Source organism: Anabrus simplex, chromosome 1, assembly GCF_040414725.1.
Source record: "Anabrus simplex isolate iqAnaSimp1 chromosome 1, ASM4041472v1, whole genome shotgun sequence".
Lineage (NCBI taxonomy): Eukaryota > Metazoa > Arthropoda > Insecta > Orthoptera > Tettigoniidae > Anabrus > Anabrus simplex.
In genome coordinates this window covers 295,977,207-296,000,615 of record NC_090265.1, presented here as the reverse complement: position 1 = coordinate 296,000,615, position 23,409 = coordinate 295,977,207, and the positions used below count along the sequence as shown (strand labels likewise).

General features: G+C 38.6%; 1 protein-coding gene across 1 annotated transcript in view; it reads left to right on the top strand.

Moving 5' to 3' along the window:
• The window catches only part of LOC136864453 (uncharacterized), a 389,628-nt gene that overhangs the window by 352,198 nt on the left and 14,021 nt on the right, over positions 1 to 23,409 (top strand). The window contains exon 9 of the mRNA XM_068226219.1: positions 23,100 to 23,395. Coding sequence (XP_068082320.1) covers positions 23,100 to 23,395 — 296 coding nt within the window. The remainder of the gene's footprint in view (positions 1 to 23,099; positions 23,396 to 23,409) is intronic.

Below are 23,409 nucleotides of genomic sequence, written 5' to 3'. Positions count from 1 at the left end.
TCACAAAAAATACTTTACTTTCTCTCTTTTGATGTTAAATTCTCGTATAACACACGTTGAGATTATTAACTTAATTATTTAAATATCGAGGCACAAAAAGAAATTATTAAATTAATTAATTGGAGTTAATCATGTCTTTACATGAACTTAATAATTGCTGATGATATTTAACATGACAATTCTTCCTTGAAAAATCATTAAATGAATTAATTGAAATTAATCACGTTGATACATGACTTAATAATCGCTAATGACATTTAACATACTAATTCTTTCTTTTATTTTACAAAACTGGATTATGCTTGCTTTTTAGAAAATTTTACGATCTTATTCACTTGCACAAAATCGCGTTACTATATAATTAAATATGGCACTAAACTGTGCATAAAAATTATTCAATAGCAATCTCAAAGAAATGAACAAAAGACAGACAACGGTGGAATAATCTGATCCACCGTGCTGAACACATGGTCAGATTAAGAACCACATTTCGAGAAATCGCACTTCAAAAGTATCAAAAACTACTTCACACACACCATGCACACATAGGATACTCGGATTTGTAGAATTGATAAACTAGAATACTCAAAAGTCTCAAAAGGCACAGTTCTAAAACTGTGAAATAAAATAACTTTCTACAACCCTTATCCGAACTGTTTGGCAATCCACATGTAAACAGCGAGGATCTTTTCAGAAAGTCATCTGTAGGACAACCCTAATGAAATGTTTCTCTCTTCTTTTTCCGCCACTCTTCCCACGTCCTGGTGGGGTTGCGGGCGCGATCTGTATCTGTGGAGCTAGGCCAGTTTTATGGTCAAATGGCCTTACCAATGCCAGCCCTATACGGAGGAATATGCTCTACCATTGCGTGTTGCTGTGTTAGTTAACCAGACACAGATAACGTCCGCATGCCGGCTGGGAGTCAAATCTGAGTGCCTCTGAACCGATAGCCACTACGGTGTCCACTCACCCGAGCAGCTGGGAAATTTGTTTTATTATGTAATTTAAAACAATAACATCGTGTATTCACTAACAGACTTAACGGCCGAGTGCTAAATGAGAAATATTTATTATCCATTACATTTCCATAACGTTTTATCATTTCATTATTTTAAATTGATATCATAAGATAATGTAGATAATAATAATAATAATAATAATAATAATAATAATAATAATGTTATTTGCTTTACGTCCCACTAACTACTTTTTAAGGTCTTCGGAGACGCCGAGGTGCCGGAATTTAGTCCCGCAGGAGTTCTTTAACGTGCCAGTAAATTTATCGGCACGCGGCTGTCGTATTTGAGCACCTTCAAATACCACCGGACTGAGCCAGGATCGAACCTGCCAAGCTGGGGTTAGAACGCCAGCGCCTTAACCGACTGAGCCACTCAGCCCGGCTTGTAGAGCATACAATGGGATGGTCGTTGGTTTAAGGACTCTGACTTCGAGAACATAGGCCCTTTTGATTCCTGATTACCGAGCGAGTAGGCTTCGTGGTACAGACCATGCAGATAGAAGCTTGCACTGGAGAGATGGTGGATTTTAATATGGTTTTCTGTGGTTTCTCGTTTTCACATCAGGCAAATGCTAGAACTGTTAATCGCAATTATGCGCACGGCCGCTTCCCTCTCAGTCCTAGTCTTGTCCTAATCCATCGTCGCCGGAAACCTACAGTATGTGACTTAGTGTGGCGTTAAGCTACTAGTGAAAAAAAAAATCTGTATCAGGAGAAGCTTACGTCTTTGGGTACAGGATGATATTATCACCCAGGTGTGCGCATTAAGATCGCAACATGATAACATATTACGCAATTTAGGAGGGAAGTAATGACTTTAAGAAACGAACCACCTTAGTATCGCCACCGACTTGAGATCAGAAACCATCAAAAACTTTTGAAGAATGTCGGTAACAGTTGAATTCGATATCAGTTTTCTCCCAAATGGAAACTTCCTCGGTTAACTCCGCAAAACTTGCACAAAGCAGAGTCGTGGAGTTGTTTTCGATAATCGTAACGTAACTTTCAGCATAGAATGATTGTAGGTTCAAAGTACTGCGACTTGCAACCATCCGTAGCCCCTGACACTGTGATTGGAAACTGAGGTGGGAGACGCCTAAAACGTATACATTAGAACATTAAAATTACTATTTGCAGCACAATCTATTTTTTACAAGTTTTTAAAAGAGGTATGCATATACGAAGAAATACATTGCTTTGCGTGGCACGTAGTTTGTATCACCTTGAAGCAGTTTTATGTTTATACGACGAAGTGAGCAAACTATAGCTGCATGTCCTCGGAAGTTAGTTACGGCTGCAGTTTCCCGTTCTTTCAGCCGTGTAGCACTATCAACACAGCTAAGTCACTTCAAGGACATAAACCCTTGTTATTTCTGATTACCGAGCAAGTTGGCTTGGTGGTGCGGGCCTTGCAGATATAAGCTTGCACTGGAGAGACGGTGGATTTGACCCCATCATCAGCATTTCTAAAGTTGGTTTTCTGTGGTTTCTTATTTTCACATCAGAAAATTGCTAGAACTATATATATTATTAAGGACACGTCCGCTTCCTTCCCAGGAGAACATAACAATACAAGAACGTAACCTGTGAAAGTTAAAAATTCCCTGCACATTCTTCTCCGATGAAATCGTGTAACATTTCGTTGTCTATGCTGCCGGAAAAGCAAAAGAAAATGGAGAGTGAAGAAAGAAGAAAAATGTGTAGTTCCGTCTTCTTTTTTTTCTCTTTAATAGAAATATACTCTCCCTCCCCTATATAGGCTCAACAGGTGAACAGTCACAGAGTTTACCTTGTTTAATAGCAGGCCTTTACCCAGATAGGATATTATAGGCTGTCCTTTTCTTGACATCCTTGAAGTTATTTTTAGTTACGTGGGTCACTGGGTACTGATTAACTTGACCAGGTAATACAAACAGGCATGCATCTTTCTAATCGAGACGAAGGTGATTCCTCGTGGAATAAATTTGGGAGATGAATCCATGGCAAAAGATTAGGCCTCGTCAACCCCACCGCACCAGTTACCCGGCGACATGGAGAACACTCAGGGGAATGCTTGGTCACTAAAGTTGAACGAAAATAAATACAGGCTGTACAAACCCATTAAATATTCCACGCACCGGTAATCATGTAACCCTTTCCACTCTGAGATATTTTCTTTTAAATTTGATTTTTTTCTTACTTCAATGTACGTAATTTTGAGCCTAGATTTCAGGAGAAGTAGTAAACAAAAATTTCTTCACTGTTCTGGTGGAAAACCACCCGCACGATAGTGCTAGTTAGTGTTAATTTGAGCACATTTCTTTGCTGAATGACACATGTTGAGAATATGAAATTCTATAAGTGGATGATTTTATATACAGTGGATCAAATATATGAAGTAAAATAGGTTATAAGACATCAATATGGGACTTATATAAACAGAATATTCTTTGAAAAGTAGTCTTTGGTTCGATGCCGGTTGGGGACTCTGTGATTGATGTGTAGGTAAATAATTAGAGAAGGATTATCAGTAGAATCAATATCTCCTGTGTGTTCTTCCTCTTCATCACTATCGCCACCGTGATGAGAATCATCAGAATCATTGCCCACGTGTGAAGATATACGTTCAGGTACCCACTCATCATTATCACCATCTTCACTGAGCAAGTCCTCACAATCAGATTCATAGGTTAACCTCGCTATTTCTTCATGTGATATCCCTAAAATTCATATAAATACATGTATTTTGTATTCACATAAGTATACTAATGCTTAATTAGAGAAATCTTCCCAGAATACTAATGATCACTTTTGAGGTTAGAAACACATCATTACCTCAAATTAAACCCTAACCCGCAACATTGTGCTACTTACAGATTGACAGTTTATTATAACCGCTGGGTTCAAAAAATAGCATTGTTAATTATATGTGTACCTCCTATGATGATTCTAGGATGTTTTATAAAGATTCACAACGAAAACAATATGTGAGAGATAATAAAAATGGACAATTTAACTTGAGGCCGCATGGAGTATTTTGTTTACAAAAGTTTAAACACATATGCTGTCTCCTTGTGCCCAACTATCGAAATAAAAGCAACTGCAATACGAAGCGCGGAACCCGCACGATTATTGCAGCCCGGTATGATGCAGGGAAACGGGCTAGATTTCTTTTAATAAAATAAAAGCCCAACCCGCACGATCGTGTAGCTCAGGGTGGAAAGGGGTAATAAGATACGAAAATAGTTCAAACGATTTTTTTTTTCTCAATTGTTCAACGAAGGAAGACAAAAGGATAATATAAATTCTACGTATAGCAGATTTTAGCGAAGAAATTGTATATGAAACCCTTCACGTTCTATATAAACTGTGAAAAGGAGTTTAATGGATTTTATAAAATATCAGTCTAGATAACAACAATCCATACCCAACACTTAAAATTGATTTAATCATTTAGAATGATTCCAAAATATCGGGACAAACTTTGAGTAGCGATTCCTGATAAGACGAAAACAAAAAGTCCTATAAATATACCTCTAAAAACGTACAGTGTAAAATATAGTAAAATATGTGTATGCTACAATTGATGTGCTGCATCCATTTGGGTAGGTCTGATTGTCGAGCGATCAACGTGGAGATGTCACCGCCCGTTAAATTCCTTGTTATTTTGAGACCAAGGCGTTTCTAATTGCAATTAGATACTTAAATGCGTTCCTGAGGATGAAAATAATCCGTTTCAGGCTATCAAATGAAGAAAATACCTTCAAACAGAGCATATGGTCAAATCTAGGACCACCGGGCGAGTTGACCGTGCGGTTAGGGGCGCGCAGCTGTAAGCTTGCAACCAGGAGATAGTGGGTTCGAACCCCACTGTCGGCAGACCTGAAGATGGTTCTCCGTGGTTTCCCATTTTCACACCAGGCAAATTCTGGGGCTGTACCTAAATTAAGGCCACGGCCGCTTCCTTCCCACTCTTAGCCCTTTCCTGTCCCATCGTCACCATAAGACCTGTCTGTGTCGGTGCGTCGTAAAACAAAATTGTAAAAAAGAAATCTTCACTAAGGACTATATCATTACAGTATGTGTGGTGATATTTCTTAATGAAACAATCAAAATGTAAATGAAAACAGAAAACCCGATTTTATAGAGTCTTAATTCAATGTTGTTTCTTTTACACATCCATTATACACACCTTCAATGATTGTCTATAGCATGTCATAAATTTTAACATATTTTATTGCAGAGAAATATGTCACATGACGAGAATTGTGTAGTGCTTTAGTTTGGAATCTGGCAACCAGGGGCCATAAGGAGGTAAGCTCGACTGGAGAGGAGCCTAATGGAGCTGAAACATCGAGCGGGCGCTCAGCTTATCTGGCCAATGGAGCGGCGAGGAACGGAACGGCGTGCCTGCTTTTATTATCAGAGCTCACTTGAATATTCCACGGCCATTGCTTTGCTATCACAAGGAAAAAGTCTAGACAGATTGTATTCGTGTTATAATAATTATCCTCTGAGGGTCTATATCCATCGCCATTTCGTCTTCGAGAAAGAGTCGGATATTTACGTGAGATCCTGAACTACGATATCGTTCTAATTTCAGTCTGAACAAAATTAAATATGCATAGTTCATACAACCGATGTTTCAGATGACATCAGTCATAAGTTATATTAGCGAACACAGCTGTCTACTAATCTATTAATGGAATTGTCACTAAAACTGACGAAAACATTATCTGTTTTATGGCTTGTTATTATTATTATTATTATTATTATTATTAATATTATTACATGCATACATTCGTTTAGCCCACTAAGGAGCACGTGGAATCATTAAATAGCACTGGTATTCTTCATCTTGTTTTTCTTATTTTCCCAAAACCTCCTCATCCTTCCACTATGGGCCTGCCGTCTTTCTTGTGTCCATGAGTTTTTGAGTTTCAAGCTTACTTCAGATGGATACTTGGGTGCAAATTTATGGGTGTTGTACTTTTGTCTGTATGTATTCCTTGTGGTTGCCATTGAATCAACGTCGACTTCTGCGAGGTCCTTTTGTGTATCCACTAGCCAGCGAACTTTGGTTTGTCGGTTTCCATTGATAATTAGAAATATTTTCTTAGTCAGTCGCGAGTCATCCGTTTGTGCTAAATGACCATAAAATTTCACACGCCGTTTGCGTGCGACTGAAGTAAATCGCTCAATTAATGCTTAGAGTTCTTCCGAGCTTTCTCGCATCAATATACCCTCTTGAAACTTGGGCCCGAATATCTTCCTCAGTACTTGTCGTTCAATTTTCTCAATGTCCTTGATGTTAATGGTGAGTGATGATGTCTCAGTTGCGTAGAATGCCTCAGGGACGACAACAGTATGGTAGTGTGGGAGTTTGGCTTTTGTGGATATTGATTTCTTATTGTAGAAGTTCCAGGTGATTAGGTATGCTTTACGTAGTTTTACTACGCGCATTTTGTTGGCTGCTTTTTTATTGTCTGAATTACCAATAATTTCACCCAAGTACTGGAATTGTTTAACTTGTAAAATGTTACCACATTTGGTTTCTAGTGATGTTAGGTGTGTACACTTGGAGTCCATGTATTGCGTTTTTTCATAGGAGATGTGGAGACCAGTTTTGATTGCAATCTCGTGAAGCTTCTCGATGGCGTGCCTGCCTTCTTCGGGAGTTCGGGTAATTATTGTTAGATCGTCAGCAAAGGCAAGGCATTTAATTTTAATCCGTTTACTTTTCGTTTCCCGTATTTATTCCGGGTACTTCTTTGTCCCACGTTTTAATGACATTTTCCAGTACTAGGTTGAATAGAAGTGGGGACAAACCATCACCATTGGCTAACGCCTGTTTTCATTTCAAAGGGTGCAGAGATTTCACCCATGAACTTCACCTTAGAGGTTGTATCTGTTAATGTTGGTTGGATTAAAGTGATTGTTTTTGTTATCAACACCGTATTCTCGGAGGACATTGAACAGGGTACCACGGTCTATTGAGTCGTATGCTGTTTTAAAATCTACGAAAGTGACCACTGTACGGTTTGAGTATCATCTTAAGGTTCCAGATCTGTTCCACGCACGATCGATGTGGTATTCGCCGATCTTATCTTCTGTCTGTTGTTCCAATCTGGTAAGCAGAGCAAGTGAAAGAATTTTGTATGCTATTGGCAGAAGAGAAATACCTCGGTAGTTGCTTGGATCCATCTTGTCGCCTTTCTTATGCAGTGGATGGATCAGGGCAGTTTTCCAATCTACAGATATGACTCCACTTTCCCATATGTTCACAATGATGACTTGTAATTGGTCGATTATTTGATCCCCCCAGTCTTCAGCATCTCAGCGATTACACCATCTTCTCCTGGTGCTATATTGTTTTTGAGATGTAATATGATGCTCCTTATCTCCTCATGAGTCGATGGAAGTGAATCTGAGTTTGGAGTGGGTATGTGGAATTGGAGTTTCTCAGTAGGTGGTTCTCAGTTTTGTAACTTTTTGAAGTGTTGTTTCAGGATGTCACAGTTAGCGTTGGTCTCAAGAGTTACGTCAGGGCACCGAAGACAAAGAGTGGGTGGCTTGTAGCTGGTCAGCTCTTCGCGAAAGGTTTTGTAGAAATTTCTTGTGTTATTCCGTTTGAAGTAATTATCGATCTACTCTAATCTTTTATTATGGTATGCGCATTTAATTCGTCTGAGTCTTTTGAACGTTTGCTTCTGAGTTTCTGAAAAGTTCTGTCAATCCTCAGGTGTTTGATGACTGTGCCAATTCTTCCAGGATCGCATACGTGTTTCCAGTGCTCTGTCAAAATCTGAAGCCCACCATCTATGTTTCCGTTTACGGAGTGGTTATCCAAGTTTCCTAGATGATTCTTGGATAGTCCCAAGAAGTGCAACCCATGTTTTTGCATTTGCCCGAAATGACTGTGAAAACTCAGTGCATGCTCTTGCAGATAATCTGGGTCAATGCGTGGGATTGTAGCTTTTTCGTATTTCCTTCGATTGGGTCTGAAACGGATTTTGATTTGTGAGGGGTGGAGATGTGACTCTACATAACCTTTGCGTACCCTGACGTTCATAATTTCTGGGGAAAACTGTCTGGTAATTGCTACATGGTACTGATTGGCGATTTCCATGTGGTTATTTTTCGTGGAGGTTTCTTAAAGTGTGTGGACATCAGCTGGAGGATTGCCATTCCACATACGTTAATTAAACGGTGTCCATTTGCGTTAGTTTTCTTGTGTGCTGAGAAATATCCAGTGATATGCCTGTGTTCCCTTTCTCTGCTGATTTGCGCATTAAAATCTCCAAATGAGGATTTTTACATGGTGCTGAGGGATATTGGTAAGTGCCAGTTCGAGTTGTGACCAAAATTTTTCAACCTTGTTTTTGTCAGGTTCACTGTTGACTGGAGCGTGTGCATTTAATTCGTGTATAGGCCTTACTGGTACATTTAACTGTGAGCAAGGAGAGGCGTTCACAGAGTTCTGGATACTGTTGTGTACTAGGAATCCAGTTCCCAACGTATATAGGTTGCTATTTTGGCACTTTTGTTGCTGGCTTCCCCTTGTAGAAGCGGTAACCACCGGAGTCAAAATGATTGGAGTCACGAAATCGTGTTTCTTGTATTGCAAGTATGAGGATCCGAAATCTGTCACGAGTATCCGTGACTGTCTTGAGTTTCCCTATTTTGGTCAGCGTCTGTGCGTTAAGTGTACCAATGAATTTGGTTTACTTAGGTTTGAGGAGTTTTGGGAAGCTCCGACTCTTCCCAGCATGATGTCCTCGTCCTCCAGAATCCGAATGACCAGGTTTACCTTTGCTTTTGTCAGCTCGGTCCGAGGTAGTTGCTTTGTTGCTGTTGTTTCCATTATTATTATTATTATTATTATTATTATTATTATTATTATTATTATTATTATTATTATTATTATACATCGCTATGCCCTACTCAGGAGCACGGTTGAACTTGCTTAGCTGATGTGTTGGCCTTCATTTCCTCCAAAAATCTATTCTTCCTCTCGCTGAGCTTCTTCCTTCGTTCTTCTGTCCAAGTTATAGTAGCTCTGGTGTTGGGTTTGAGTTCAAAGTGTGATTGTCGATTTTGGTTCTGAATTTACATCTGTCCTGTACAATGTCTTCTAAGATGTTGATTTCCTGGAGATCTGTTTCAATTTCACGAAGCCAGCTGTTCTTGGTTTTAAACGAAAGGGCCAGGTTGAGAATTCTTTTAGTTAGCCTGTTAGTGTTCATTCTGATAATGTGTCCATAAAATTTCAATCGTCTTTTCTGAAAAGTGCAAGAATTTTTTCAGAATGACAATATATCTCCTGGGATGATTTTTTTCTCCATATTCCATCTATACAAACTGGGCCAAAACGTTTTCGTAAAATTTTCCTTTCTTGTTTCTCAATGTCTTTGGTTAAAGATCCGCCACCAATGATTAGGGCCTAAGGTTTCTGAGACATATAACGCTTCAGGTTTGATCACTGTATTATAGTGTCTAAGTTTTGCATTCCGAAATATTGATTTTTTATTATACCTGTTCCAAGTGATCCTGTATGCTTTCTGTAATTTGGAAATTCTTTCTTTATTTGCTTCGCGGTTTAAACCAGAGAGCTGAATAATTTCTCCCAAATACTTAAATTGGTTCACTTGAACAATTTTTCCGAATTTAGTTATTATTATTATTATTTATTATTATTATTATTATTATTATTATTATTATTATTATTATTATTATCGCCCCCGTGGCTCAGGAGGCAGCACGCCGGCTTCTCACCGCTGGGTTCCATGGTTCAAGTCCCGGTTACTCCATGTGAGATTTTTGCTGGATAAAGCGGAGGCGGGACAGGTTTTCCTCCGGGTACTCCGGTTTTCCCTGTAATATGTAATTTCAGCAACACTCTCTAATATCATTTCATCTACAACCCATTAATCATTGCCCCAGAGTGCGACAAGCTTCGGCAGCCGGCACAATTCATATCCTCACCGCTAGATGGGTGCTTCATTTATTCCATTCCTGACCCGGTCAAATGACTGGAAACAGGCTGTGGATTTTCATGATTATGGGGATCGTGATATTTGACGATATTTCTTTGTATCCGTTTCCATCCTTCGTGGTCTTCTGCCAAACGGGTTGCTTGTGTTAGGGATGTCATAGGGGCACGTTTTATGTGATCTATCCAGCGTGTAGGAGCTCGTCCACGTTCCCTCTCTCCAGACTTTAGTTGACTATATTTCACATCCAACAGGTGATGTCATTGTTGCTGTAAATATAATTCAATGGTTCTTAAACTTAGGAACTACCGAGCTCGATAGCTGCAGTCGCTTAAGTGCGGCCAGTATCCAGTACTCGGGAGATAGTAGGTTCGAACCCCAGTGTCGGCAGTCCTGAAAATGGTTTTCCGTGGTTTCCCATTTTCACACCAGGCAAATGCTGGGGATGTACCTTAATTAAGGCTACGGCCGCTTCCTTCCAACTCCTAGCCCTTCCTGTCCCATCGTCGCCATAAGACCTATCTGTGTCGATGCGAAGTAAAGCAACTAGCAAAAAAAAAAAACTTGGGAACATAAGTAACTTGTGTATTTGCTTCAGTGAGCTTTTCCAATCCTGAATAATATTCCACAAAAATTGGATTGTCCCTCTTATATGACTTTTGAATGATTGATGCAAGCTGGATCTCTGAGATCAGTGTTTACAGACACTGAATGTTGGCGCTATACTCTGAATGTTCTTTACCCACCATAGCCGTAAAAGACATCAAATTAAAGTAGAACTTTCTTCAGCTTATCTAACAATTTTCAAGGACCGCTGGAGCTACCCAGGCTCATTTCGGTGTTTTGGGCTGGAATTTCAAGATAGATTGCCAAGTGAATTTTGAACTGAAAATTCCATTCAAAAATCAACTGAGATTCGAACCTCAGTCGTCCGGGTGGAACGCCAATAGCCAAGACACTGCGCTAATCACATCCTCCCACATGACAAACTAAAGTAATACAGGATTTGATTTTCTTCCTACCTGTATACGACTAGTGTCTACAACTTTATAATTAATGTCTTTGAATTGAGCAAATATTGTTCATCAAAATATATTTGAACATTCTCCATATACATCACCAATGATACGACTTTGTACCTAAAACTAGCAATGCTCTTCTCTGTTCTTCATCCACATAAAAGTATTTTAAATCAGTTAATCCAAATTAAGAGGATAGTACTTTTTGAAGTTCACAAACGAGGAGAGGTCTAAAACGGCCGAATACCGTACAGAGATAGTCGATTGAAATTGGTGGTGGTAATTATTATTGTTGTAAGAAGAATTACAACTAGGCAACCATCCTCTATTAACACTCTTCTTCCCATGTATTGGGTTTGTCACTTCTTGTGTACTTGGAACCCAGTTTTACGGACGCATGGCCTTTGCGATGCCCACCGTTCGTGACCATTGCTTAAAGTAAAATACAGCCTCAGCGTTTGCCTGGTGTGGGAAGTCATCATCAGGGCTGCCGACAATGAGATTTGAACCCACCATCTCCCGAAACCAGTCTCACAGCTTCATGACTCGAACAGTACGAGCAACTCGCTCGGTGGAATTGATTCACTATTTCCTATTTTTAGTGTAGTTTTAGTGGTAGTCTGTTAAAGACACAAATATCCTGTTTCCGAGCCAGAGGAATTAACCAAACGTATTTAAAATTGCCGGCCCGAACGGGAATCTACCCGGGGCCACTGAACAGATGACTAGCACTCTAACCATTTAGCTAAGGACCTAGACCCTCTCTTAACACTAATCAGAGAAATCGGAGAGGTCTAGCCCTTAGAAGAATGAGGACGCTAGCAAAAGAAAGGAAAGGACCACGAAGGTCAATGAGAATGAAAGACTTCCTAACCCTCGCAAACCTAACACCGTCGGGGTTAGAATAGAGCAAAAATTTGGTTGAAAGTTCTTTAAAGGTAACGTTTTATCTTAATAACCCTGGTGTAAGTCGTTACATTTATATTTATTGTGAAATTATTAGTCCTCAACACTATTCCAGACACAGTAGATATTTTAAATCTCTTTTTCTTTATTTTGTGGATAAATAAAATGCAATAGTACGATTACGCCCGTCATTGCATCCTTTGAATATTAATCACCACCTACCAAGATTTCTATCAGCAGATCATGTTCTTCAGGTTTTGCTGCTTAAAGTTTTCACACATGCAACAAATACTGAACATCAGATGTTGCTTCAGGATATGGCAAGTACTTACTGGTGCTTTCAAAAGCTGATGTGGGTATAGTGGTTGTCCCACTGTTAATTTTGAAGTGAATGAATCCACAAGTTCAGGGCATAGTGTTGCAATTCAGATCCTGAAACGACCAAATCTCTCTGTCCAATAAACTTTAGCTGCAGTTGCTTCACAAGATTAACATTAACAAAACTTGACTGGCTACCGGCATCTAGTATATAAAAGGTTAGTTCTCACTAGTTGGGCTAATGGTGTTAGTGCAGGCAGTTTGATGACGGATGAAGTCTCATGTCCCTATGTCGATCTTGCTCACCGATGGTTTCTCTCATCTATCGCAGATCAAAATATGGTGAGACTGCTTGCATTAACTACAGGATATCCTACTCTTCTTAGAACAATCTCTAGTAATGTGCCGTCTTTTAAGACACAGGAAGCATCAATTGGAGGCGTTATGCTTTTCAATGCGTTCTTTCATAGCCGATGAGTTCTTCAAATAGGGTGTTCCTTGCCACCACAGGAGTGAATCGTTTAGAGTCTCTGCATTCATTCCTTGCGATATGAGATTAGCTGGATTTTCTACAGAGGAAGTATGTCTCCATTGCTGCACATCAGTCAGCTCTTGAATCTCTAAGGCGCCGTTCACACTAAGGCCGTCGTAACGTCGACTAAGGCGATATAAGATAAGTGATATATAGTAAGGAATACATTGCGACGATATATTGCTGGGCAGGTTCATGACACTGGGCGATAAATCGGCGAGACCTGGGCGATAAAAATTTGGTAGGAACACAATTCTCACTACATCAGTTACAAATATGAGTTCAAGTGAGGAAGACGTTGAAGTGGCTAATTGGTTCAGGCGTAAGATGAGAAGAAAAAGGAAATACTGGGTACATCCCTACAATTTTACCAACCTGCACCATAGTTCGACTGCTGTTTCTCGAAAGCTGTCTCAACATGAATCAAAATGCAGGGGAGTTTTATCGAATGAATCCTGAAAACGTTCATTTTCTGAAAAGCCTAGTGTCACGAACCCTTGAAAATAAAGATATACACTTCAGGAAGGCCATTTCTTCAGATAAAAAACTGATTACTATAAGGTAAGTAGATATGAATATAAAAAGCAGTATAAATAAAATTTAGCAGTTTTAATTTGATAGTGTTTTACATGGTGTTTTTTTTTTTTACAAATTGTATCAATCAGTTCCACTAAATTAATGAAAGGTATTACAGAATTGTCTTCTTTTTTTCCCGTCAAGTTCACAGCTCGAAATATCGTACGATACTAATCGCTGAAGAGACTAGCAAGCGGCACTTCGAGAGATATGTCACTTGACTTGCGATATGTTGTGCAATCGCGCAGCTGTGAACCTTTTTTATCGCCTCCCTTTAGATTTCAAGTATCTGTCTGTGCGAGTCGCGTACCTTATATCGCTTACGATATATCATTTATCTTATATCGCCTTAGTGTGAACGCGGCCTAACACGTGATAGGACACAATTGTCTTCCACCAAGATGACGGTGAACTTAACCAAGACAAAACAATGGTTGAATCACTCAAGTAGAATACCTCGGAAATTCTTAAATTTAAGACAGGGAGAACTTTGTTAACCAATATTGCCATCAGTACTCCACCGCACAATTCCAACCTAAGCAGCATGATCTTTTTTATAGGCACTACCCTCAACTTGGCACATAACAGTCTAACTACAGCTTCACCTTGATTGCTCACTGACTGTATCAATCAATCAATCAATCAATCAATCAATCAATCAATCAATCAATCAATCAATCAATCAATCAATCAATCAATCAATCAATCCTGATCTGCATTTAGGGCAGTCACCTTTTCTTAAATGATTTCAAAGACATTGGAAATTTATTGAACACCTCCCTTGGGAAATTATTCCAATCCCTAACTCCCCTTCCTATAAATGAATATTTGCTCCAATTTGTCCTCTTGAATTCCAACTTTATCTTCATATTGTGATCTTTCCTACTTTTAAAGACACAACTCAAACTTAATCATCTACTAATGTCATTCCACGCCATCTCTCCACTGACAGCTTGAAACATACCACTTAAACAGATCAGATGTAAAGCTTTTCAGGCGTTTGCTCTATTAACCAGCATTTCGTCTTAGGTTTGACACTAGGCTCATCAGAGTAGGATGTGTCAGACCCTACCCACTGACGCTGGGTTGTATGCAGGTGAACTTAACAGAAGCCCATTATAAGAGGCACAGTCTGATAACTGCATAAGGAGATAAATCTCCACAATGGAATTATTGCCCACCTAGCAATTCCAAATGGAAAATTCTAAGTTCCCATGGAGGGAATTAGAGCAAACGCTTGAAAAGCCTTACATCTGATCTGTTTTTGACATGCTCTATTGGTGAAAAATATCTAATTCCCTCCATGGGAACTTAGAATTTTCTACATACCACTTAGTCCCAAGTCTTCCCAGCCCAAACTTTGCAACATTTTTGTAAAGCTACTCTTTTGTCAGAAATCACCCAGAACAAATCAAGCTGCTTTTCTTTGGATTTTTTCCAGTTCATGAATCAAGTAATCCTGGTGAGGGCCCCATACACTGGAACCAACCCTAGCTGGTGTCACAGGACACTGAAAGTTGCACATTTATCTGCTTTCTGGTAGCAGTGCTGTTAACAACACTGGATGATTGAGCAGAATTTTCTTAACACTAGAACGGCTGAGAATCTTACATTCCTAGAACAGCGGTAAAGGTTTTTTTGACACACCATAAGAAATGCTTAGAAATGTTCAATTCAGAACTCAGTAAGAGATGCATTTTCTTCTACTGTGTTTCCTTAGATTTATTTTATACACAAAGACCTGACTTTAGCATATGGAGCTTTTCTAACCTTGATGGACACATGAATAATCACAACCAACTGCATTGTGTTTCTGTTTCTCTAAGGAGTTTTCACAAAATTAAGCAATTGAACACCTTTTATTAGTCAGTCATCCACATTGCCAGAATTATAAATTTTCAGAAAAGCTTAAAGGAAATTAAAAACAACCCAGACACATTTTGCACACACAACTTCTCCTTTTTGTGCACATTTTACACATACTGCTTTGAGGCACTTGCTTCAGGCATCGCTGGACTTGTTACCTTTACACAGACAAACTTGGCACTTCTTCCGCTTTTTAGGCGGACACAGTCCTACAACCTCCTCTTGTTGTTGTTGCACTTGCTTGTTCCGTCTTGTTATTTCACTTTCTTCTTACCCATTACTTGCTTGTAAATGACCCAAGTATTGATAGCTTTTAGGTCTTGGCCACCTTCTGCATGTACCCTTGGTGGTATATTTATGAGACATTCAGTCAGCCACATCTATCCTGTGATTTATGCCATTGTAGAAAGAGTTTTTGGCTTCTTCTTTCGTTCTGTGCTCATTGTTACTTGAGCATGCCATGTGCTAAGAAGAAGGATGTTCTTGTTCTTCTTCCCTTGGTACACTGTCAAGGTGAACTGTATGTTCCCAGTCTGTTGCAAGATGGTTAGGCTGCAACAATGAAAGCAATTTTCCACAAATTTGTCCCAGATATTCGAGATAAGAGTGAACTTATTAGCTGGCAGGTTCTCAGCTCGGGTTGATTTTTCATCAAAATTGATGAATATGAGAAGCTCTTGAAATCTATCTCTTGACATTGTGTCCTTCATGAATTGCTGACCACAAAAAGGCAACCAAATATGATGCACAGACATACCTTTCGAACACAGAGCTCCCCAGGTATACATGATGGCAATCATAGCCTCCAACTCCTTGAGTGACACATCCAGTCTGTTTTCTTGAGTTCATTCTGAGTGATTGATTCTGTGCGTTGTTTTATTATTAGACGAAGCATCGATTCATCAAAGAGGAGATGAAAGGCTCTAATGACAGAGTCATCAAACTTATGTTGTGGGACCTCCCTGCTCTTTCAGGACATTCACTGCAGCCCAAACTTTGAGATGAAGAGTTCGAATCCAAGACCTCCCACTTGGTTCTGTCTCGAGTGACCATCTTACTGATGAAAAACCAAACTGAGATTGAGACATTTGAGGTGAGTTGGAGGCAGATTAGCAATTTTGACTTCTCATGCTGATGACTCATCCTCCATCTCATTATAATCCTTGTCCTTACTAGTCTCGCTTGTCACTAGCAAAAAATCATCATCTGAATCGGATAGTTCATTTTCAGATTCAGCATCTGAATTTTCTATCATACGAGACACCTCTTTGCTAAAAAGACAATGGTAACAAATGTCTATAAGAAGAAAACTTTCTAAATGATGGGATGACTATAATAATCCAATTAACTGCAACACTAATGTGACAGTTATTTCAAAACAATTCTAATAATCCAGGTCAGGTACACACTGTTTTCTGGCAATGCAAACTCCTGCATTGTAATAAGGAATTGTACAGGTGTCAAAATGACCCCTTCCACTGTCCAGGGTATGCCAAATCAAAAATATACAAAAATGTAAATATTTTGCTGGGTGCAGGACAAAATGAAAAATAATTAAATTTGAAGAGAAACAATGTAAGAGTAAGTGCATTATTAAAACAAAGTTGAAGGTGAGTGTCATTTTGACCCCTTCCACTATTCTACTGTATATTGTTAATGGGAATCCACAACTGCCAAGCAGCTCAATCAACTCAAATTGCAACTATAAGGCTTCCTGTAGGTTTCTTCCTCCACTTAGAACATCATCCATGTAGTAATCTTGTCTTAAGGCTCTTCATCCTAATGGGTATTCATTGGCTCCTACATCAGGTAGCTAAACAAGACATCTGGTCGCTAAGTTACAGCTTAGAACCATTCCGTATGTGAGGGTCTGTACTCATACACCTGAAGTGGCAGATTTTGGTTTGGTTTCCACAATAGGAGCTGTAGCGTCAAGTCATCTGCGAGTATGAGAACCTGCCAGTACAGAAGAATATCTATGTCTGCTGCAAAAGCAATGGGATCAGTTCTGAAATTGAGTGCTATTGAGTACAAATCTTCTTGTAGGAGAGGACCAACCATTAGCAAGTAATTTAAAGAATTTCCTGTAGCAAATTCACTACAACAGTCAAACACAACTCTGAGTTTTGTTGTGCTTCTATCCTACTTGAAATAGCACGATGTGGAACGTAGTAGTATGTTTCATGAAGGTCGTGGTCAAGAACTTCATCTAATGGTTCCAAATATCTTAAATCTTCATACTCCTTCATGTCACAGTACTGTTGTTGCAGGATTGGATGTTCTTTGAAATGCCATTCTAGATGATGGAATCTGTTCAAGTTGCCAAGCTTTCTTTCAATTTGCTTGTGGGGCAAGCAAACAATGAAACGTCCATCTTCATCATGCAGTGTGTTATCTTTAAAATGCATTTCACATGCTAGATCTTGTTCTGTCTACTTCTTCACTGGAACTTTCTCTAACTCAGTTGTGTATCGATGGGATGCCGATGTTGTAGGAAGAAATTTCTTGAGGTTGCTACATCATGACTGGGTGACTGATATCTTCCTGCTAAAATATAACCCATCGGAGTGTCTTGTAGAACTGGCCAGTTTTCATCCCTCATCCTGCTATTCTGCTTCAGTATAGGGAGTGTGCATGGTACTAGTAACAGAGCACTCTGGCGGAGTTCCGAGCATTAATACGGTGAGAGTGCATTCCGCTGAAGTGAAGATTTGCATCATAGTTACAGTAATAAATATCGTTGCATTTTTCATCAAGATATGATGTAGTGCTATGGAAGTTTCATACAATATGGGTTTGAGTACATACACTTCAAAAATAGTCGCAAGTCAACAGTGAATAAAGTGCAGAAACTAATTTAGTTGACAATAGCCACGTGTTGCTAGTTGAAGAAAGACGAACTGTTTCCAGTTGTACACTTACTGATTTCGTCATAAGACAGACGAGTGTTAGCAAAAGCCCCTACAAGGTGACAACTGAGGTAATTATGTTAGCTCATTACTGTTAAACATACAGTATCATATTTTACATTTTAATTTTATGTGATTTAGTGAAGCTATAATACTTCGAATTTCTATTACAGCTTGACAATCAACGAAACTGTGTTGAATCAAACTGTGACTGTGTGACTGGTGCCAGAGGGTGTTGTAAACATGTATGTGCCATTATACAGTACTGAAATTCTGATTCAGGATTTAGTAAGACAAATTTGCTGCAAGAATGGGGGAAACCAAATTTTTAAACAACTGGTATGTAATATTATTGCTGTTAATTATGTAATAAATTTAAGTGCTCACAATATGATTAATACAGTGTAGATACCTTCTAGGGTCCATAAAATATGCGAAAGGGAAGAAGGCTGAAGATCTATTTCCCAACAAGAGGGTGAGAACTGACAAGGGTGCTATTGTTACCATCCCTGAACTAGGAAAAACAGATATAGAAAATTCGCCTTGGATTGAAATTATTAGAGTGGAGCTGAAAACAGAGTCTGAATCGGTAGATAAAAGTTTTTGTGAACAGTTGTGCAACAATAGCGTCAGTATTGGCATAAGAACAAATTTTAATAAACTCATGAACGAGTTGCTCCAACTTCAAGAAGATTCACTTCTGGAGAGTTTGTTTTAAGTGACAATTTTTATACTTCTCATATTACGCTAACAACAGAAAAATACTTGATATAGCATTTAAAACTAAGTTTCCAAGTGAAGGTGATGAATGGTTGAAGGTATAATTTAAATGTATAACATGGCTTGTACGATGAATACATGTAACATCTCTCAACTATTCTTGCTCGCGTTTCTGATTTCATTTCTGTGGAATCTATTATAACTCGTGCGTCAGGATAAAACGTTTTAAAAGCCGAAGCAATTTTGCACGGATAGTTTACTTGGCCAGAAAATAAAATTAAGTGCGTTTCTTGACTACTCCGAGGGCAGTAAAAATATTCGCACAGCAGTAGTCCGATGTACACCAAATATGACTGCCAAGGCAGCAAAGGTCATACCCAACTTCATTTTCATTAAAAAGAGTAAATAAACAACATCATTATTACTTATATTTATAGACACTTTAGAAACAAAGAAAGGAAGTAAAAAATTGAATGTCTTAAATGAAACACTTGTTAAATCCTTCAACTGTGCTTCACTTTTTATGCTCTGGTATCCATGACATCCTCTGCATATGTCCAGGGGGTGTTGGGACCACAAATTTTATCCGCCTTCTCCTAAATACTTGGAGGTACTGTGCTTGGGTTGCACTGTGTGCCTACATCATTCCCACCAAAAACACAAGTGAATTCGAAAGTCGTTGCTTCAATCTGGAATGCTGCTTGCACTGACATATGTAGGTTTTCACACTCATTTTTCACAATAAATGCATGATGCAACATGATGATTTTATTCATTTACTCACTCCTTCAAGCCGGGATAGTCACATTCCCTTTTCGGTTTCTTCTTATAGCTCTCATGAAACACAGATGGTATATAATATGATGGATGATTTTCAGTATTACTTGGCTTTCCTCCAACAAAATGTTCAGTGCAAATGACGGAGCATTTGGTGGATTCCTATGGAGTTCCATTTGCACTGAAATGCAGGAAAATATTTATTATTATTATTATTATTATTATTATTATTATTATTATTATTATTATTATTATTATTATTATTATTATTATTATTATAAATATTCGGCGTAGTTAAGATAGGTTCACATGGAAGGACATGAATGTAAACATACGAACCTGCTGCAATGCATGCTTGAAATTAAATGTACTATTTCAAAGTGTACTTAAATGAACGTGTTCTTGACTTGGCATTACTGGTAAGTTTGAAATGTGTGATATGAAATGTGGATTTACGTCACAAATGAAATAAGGTACTGTACTTATTTTATTCTTCCTACAGCCGAAATCCACTTCCTGCGCCTGTCCGATTCCCATTGACGACCAGGAAATGTGTGAAATATAATTCATTTTCCATGCGTGTTTCTTTGTGTGTTGTGGCAGTTCACTGCACAACAGTTTCTATTTGATTTAGGCATTTTGATACACTACTACTACCACAATTTCACACCTACAATTACACAGCCTGGATTGACCATTCAAGACATGATCACCTAAACGTTACCGATTTCTTCCGCTAGAGGCGCTAAGAGCGGCCGTGCATGCTCCCTATACAAAAGAATATTTCTGTACCTAGCAGCAAATCAATCCTACCTGGCATGAAGAATTCAAGATCAGCAAGCAGGATATCCCTAGGTAGATTCCAGCTAGCTACGTTTATCATATGTGCAGGTAAGTGATTCATGATCTTGGTTAGAACTGAACAATGTATATCAAACTCCGATACCTGAGAAAATACATCAGCTAACACATAATAAGGGTAAGCATCTGGGGGCAGGCAACGTACTTTACTGCATGCTGTAAGCAGGAAGGAAACCCAATCTACATCTGCTAACCATGAAGTTCATGTTGTATCATGCCACTGATGCCCTCGATAGAAGCAATATTCTTAGTTTTCTTTAGACCTAGACATTGAACTAATTCTTCCGTTATATAATGTGATGGACTACAGGAATCCAGCAAGCACCAAACCTTGTGAGGCCTTTTGTTGTCTTTTGGCATTAATACTGAAGCCATAGAGAGTAAAACTTGACTATCAGAATACATCTTCATTGAACATTAGCTGCAACTCCAGTTCCTAATTGTCAGCCACCTCCAAGAGAAGTTGAACTTGATGGTTAGTGGATGTAGATTGGGTTTCATTCCTGCTTACAGCATGCAGAAAAGTATGATGCCTACCCCCACAAGAAGAACAAGAAACACTCTTACAATCACATGCCTGTTGTTGTGGCACTGCTAAAGACTTAAACCTTTCATATCTGTCAATATAATGCATTTATTTACAACACACACAAGTCTGGTCTAACGTGGAATATGTAAGAGATGATTTATTTGACCTGGTGTTCTTAAAATTACTCTTGGCCTTGGACTTTATGGAAGCATCATGCATGTTGTCTGCACTAACAATTTCTAGTGCTTGGCATCTATTCTCTAGAAATGTCACTAAGTCTGAACAGCTGTTGGTCTTTTGAGAAGCAACGGTAACCTCAAATTCTTCTTTTATCTTGGTGTTCAGGTGTTCAAGGTTTATCTGAATCAGCACTATTTCAAAAAGCGATGAGTTAACTTAAGTACTTCTAATGCAGCCTTGTTGCTCATTATGTGACTGAGTAATTTCCTGAGCTCAGTAAGTGAATTCTTCATAATCTTCGGAGAGGTGAGCAATTCATGTACATGTCTGACAGCTATCAGTCTTGGGTTGGCATACCTAGTCTTAATCAAGGACCATGCCACCTTAAAGTTTTTATTTGAAATAGGAACACCTTGCTTCACCTTTGAGAGCTGAATTTAAATAATTCAACATTTGAACCTGAGATAAAGATTCATTCATTAGCTATGACTAGGCTCTGGAAAGTATCTTTAAAACTTATCCAATATAGACCCCAGAGCAAACAAGAATCATAGGAAGAGGTGCTAATCATTGGAGATATATCAAGAATGTTCACCAATGTACTATGAATCTGATATACTCTATTTGTATGATCTATTTGATACCACTTAGTCCAGTTTTAGAGGAGCCTTGTTTGTATATTTTCTCTGACACTTTTTAGTCAGATGTTATTGTTGCCCTTGAATTGAATTTCTTTATGTATCAGTTGGTCTTCTTAAGTTTAATAAAACCTTATCAAAGGTGATGTTACAAGTTCATTTACTTCAATTTATTAAACTTAAAAAGAAAACAAGATAATAGGAAAATTACTTCATCCAGAACATTTAAGCATTGACCCAGAATCGAGTAATGCTCCAAAGGAATGGAAGCATTGATACAGCACGTTCAAGAACTTCATTTTGGCATATCAAGTAAGTGACACTGACAACTTACACATATTGATGAATCATGTTTCATCCACTGTTTATGAATATATTAAGGAAGCCAAAACTTACAATGACTGTTCTGGTTAGTATTTTTTCCAAGCCCGTGAATGGGATATTTACCTGACACAAATTGTCAACTAGGAAGCTGCTATCTGGCAAAACTGTATCAATATATATATATATACAGTCTCTAAAGCTTCAGAGCAAGTATTGTAATTTTAAAGCTGTGATGACAGAACTGAACAGAATTTTATTCGCAATGCTTTTATTGCCAGCCTTCTCGGCTCAATCATTCATCAGAGGTTATTGGATAATGCTAACCTCATTCTCGAGGGGGCTTTGATTAAAGCAAAGGCTTTCGAGTCAGCACTGGAACAATCTATTCAATATCAAGGGTCTGCTTTAGTCAATGCTGTCCAGGAGCATCATTTCTCTAGTTCATCTCACCCACTCTGTGTTAGAAGTGAATGCAGTTCAGCAGATAGTGAAATATCAGATGAGGTTGTCCTTGCAACAAAAAGGAAATGCTACTTCTGTGAACTTAATTATCACAACAGGAACTCTTGTCCAGCAAGAGAGGCCACTCACCATACCTACTCAAAAATCGGCCACTATGCAAATGTGTGTAGGAGTTTAAAATCTTAAAGTTCACCCAAACCTTGCCATTATCATACTATACTTTTAGATTCTTTTTCTCCACTGGGTTGTTTGTCTAAAGCTATAATATCTATCCATTTGAATGGAATGATGACCAGCACTCTCATTGATATGGGCAGTTCAACAACTTTTATTTCTGAGAAGCTCAAAGTACCTATTTTTGCCAGTGGTCGTACAATTACTATAGTTTCAACATTGCTTAGCTCTTTAGTGAAAGGTGCCTGCTCTGTAGAGATAAAAATTGAAGACCATATTTACTCAAATGTTGAACTTTTTGCTCTGACATCATTTTAGGACATGGTATCCTTGGCCACCATTTATCTGTACAGATTAAATTTGGTAGTCACAAAGAACCTCCAAGTATCTGCAGATTAATAGTATCTAAGGTCAAAACTGCTCAACTTTTCTGGAATATACCTCCAGGTTGTAAGCCAATTGCCATAAAGTACCATCATCAAACAGCAACTGATACCAAATTCATTGCACAAGGAATTCAGCAACTTTTGAATGAGGATGTTATAGAAGAAAGCTTTTCTCCATGGCGTGCTCAGGTTCTTGTCACCCAATCAGAAAGCCACAAGCACCATACGGTACTTGACTACTC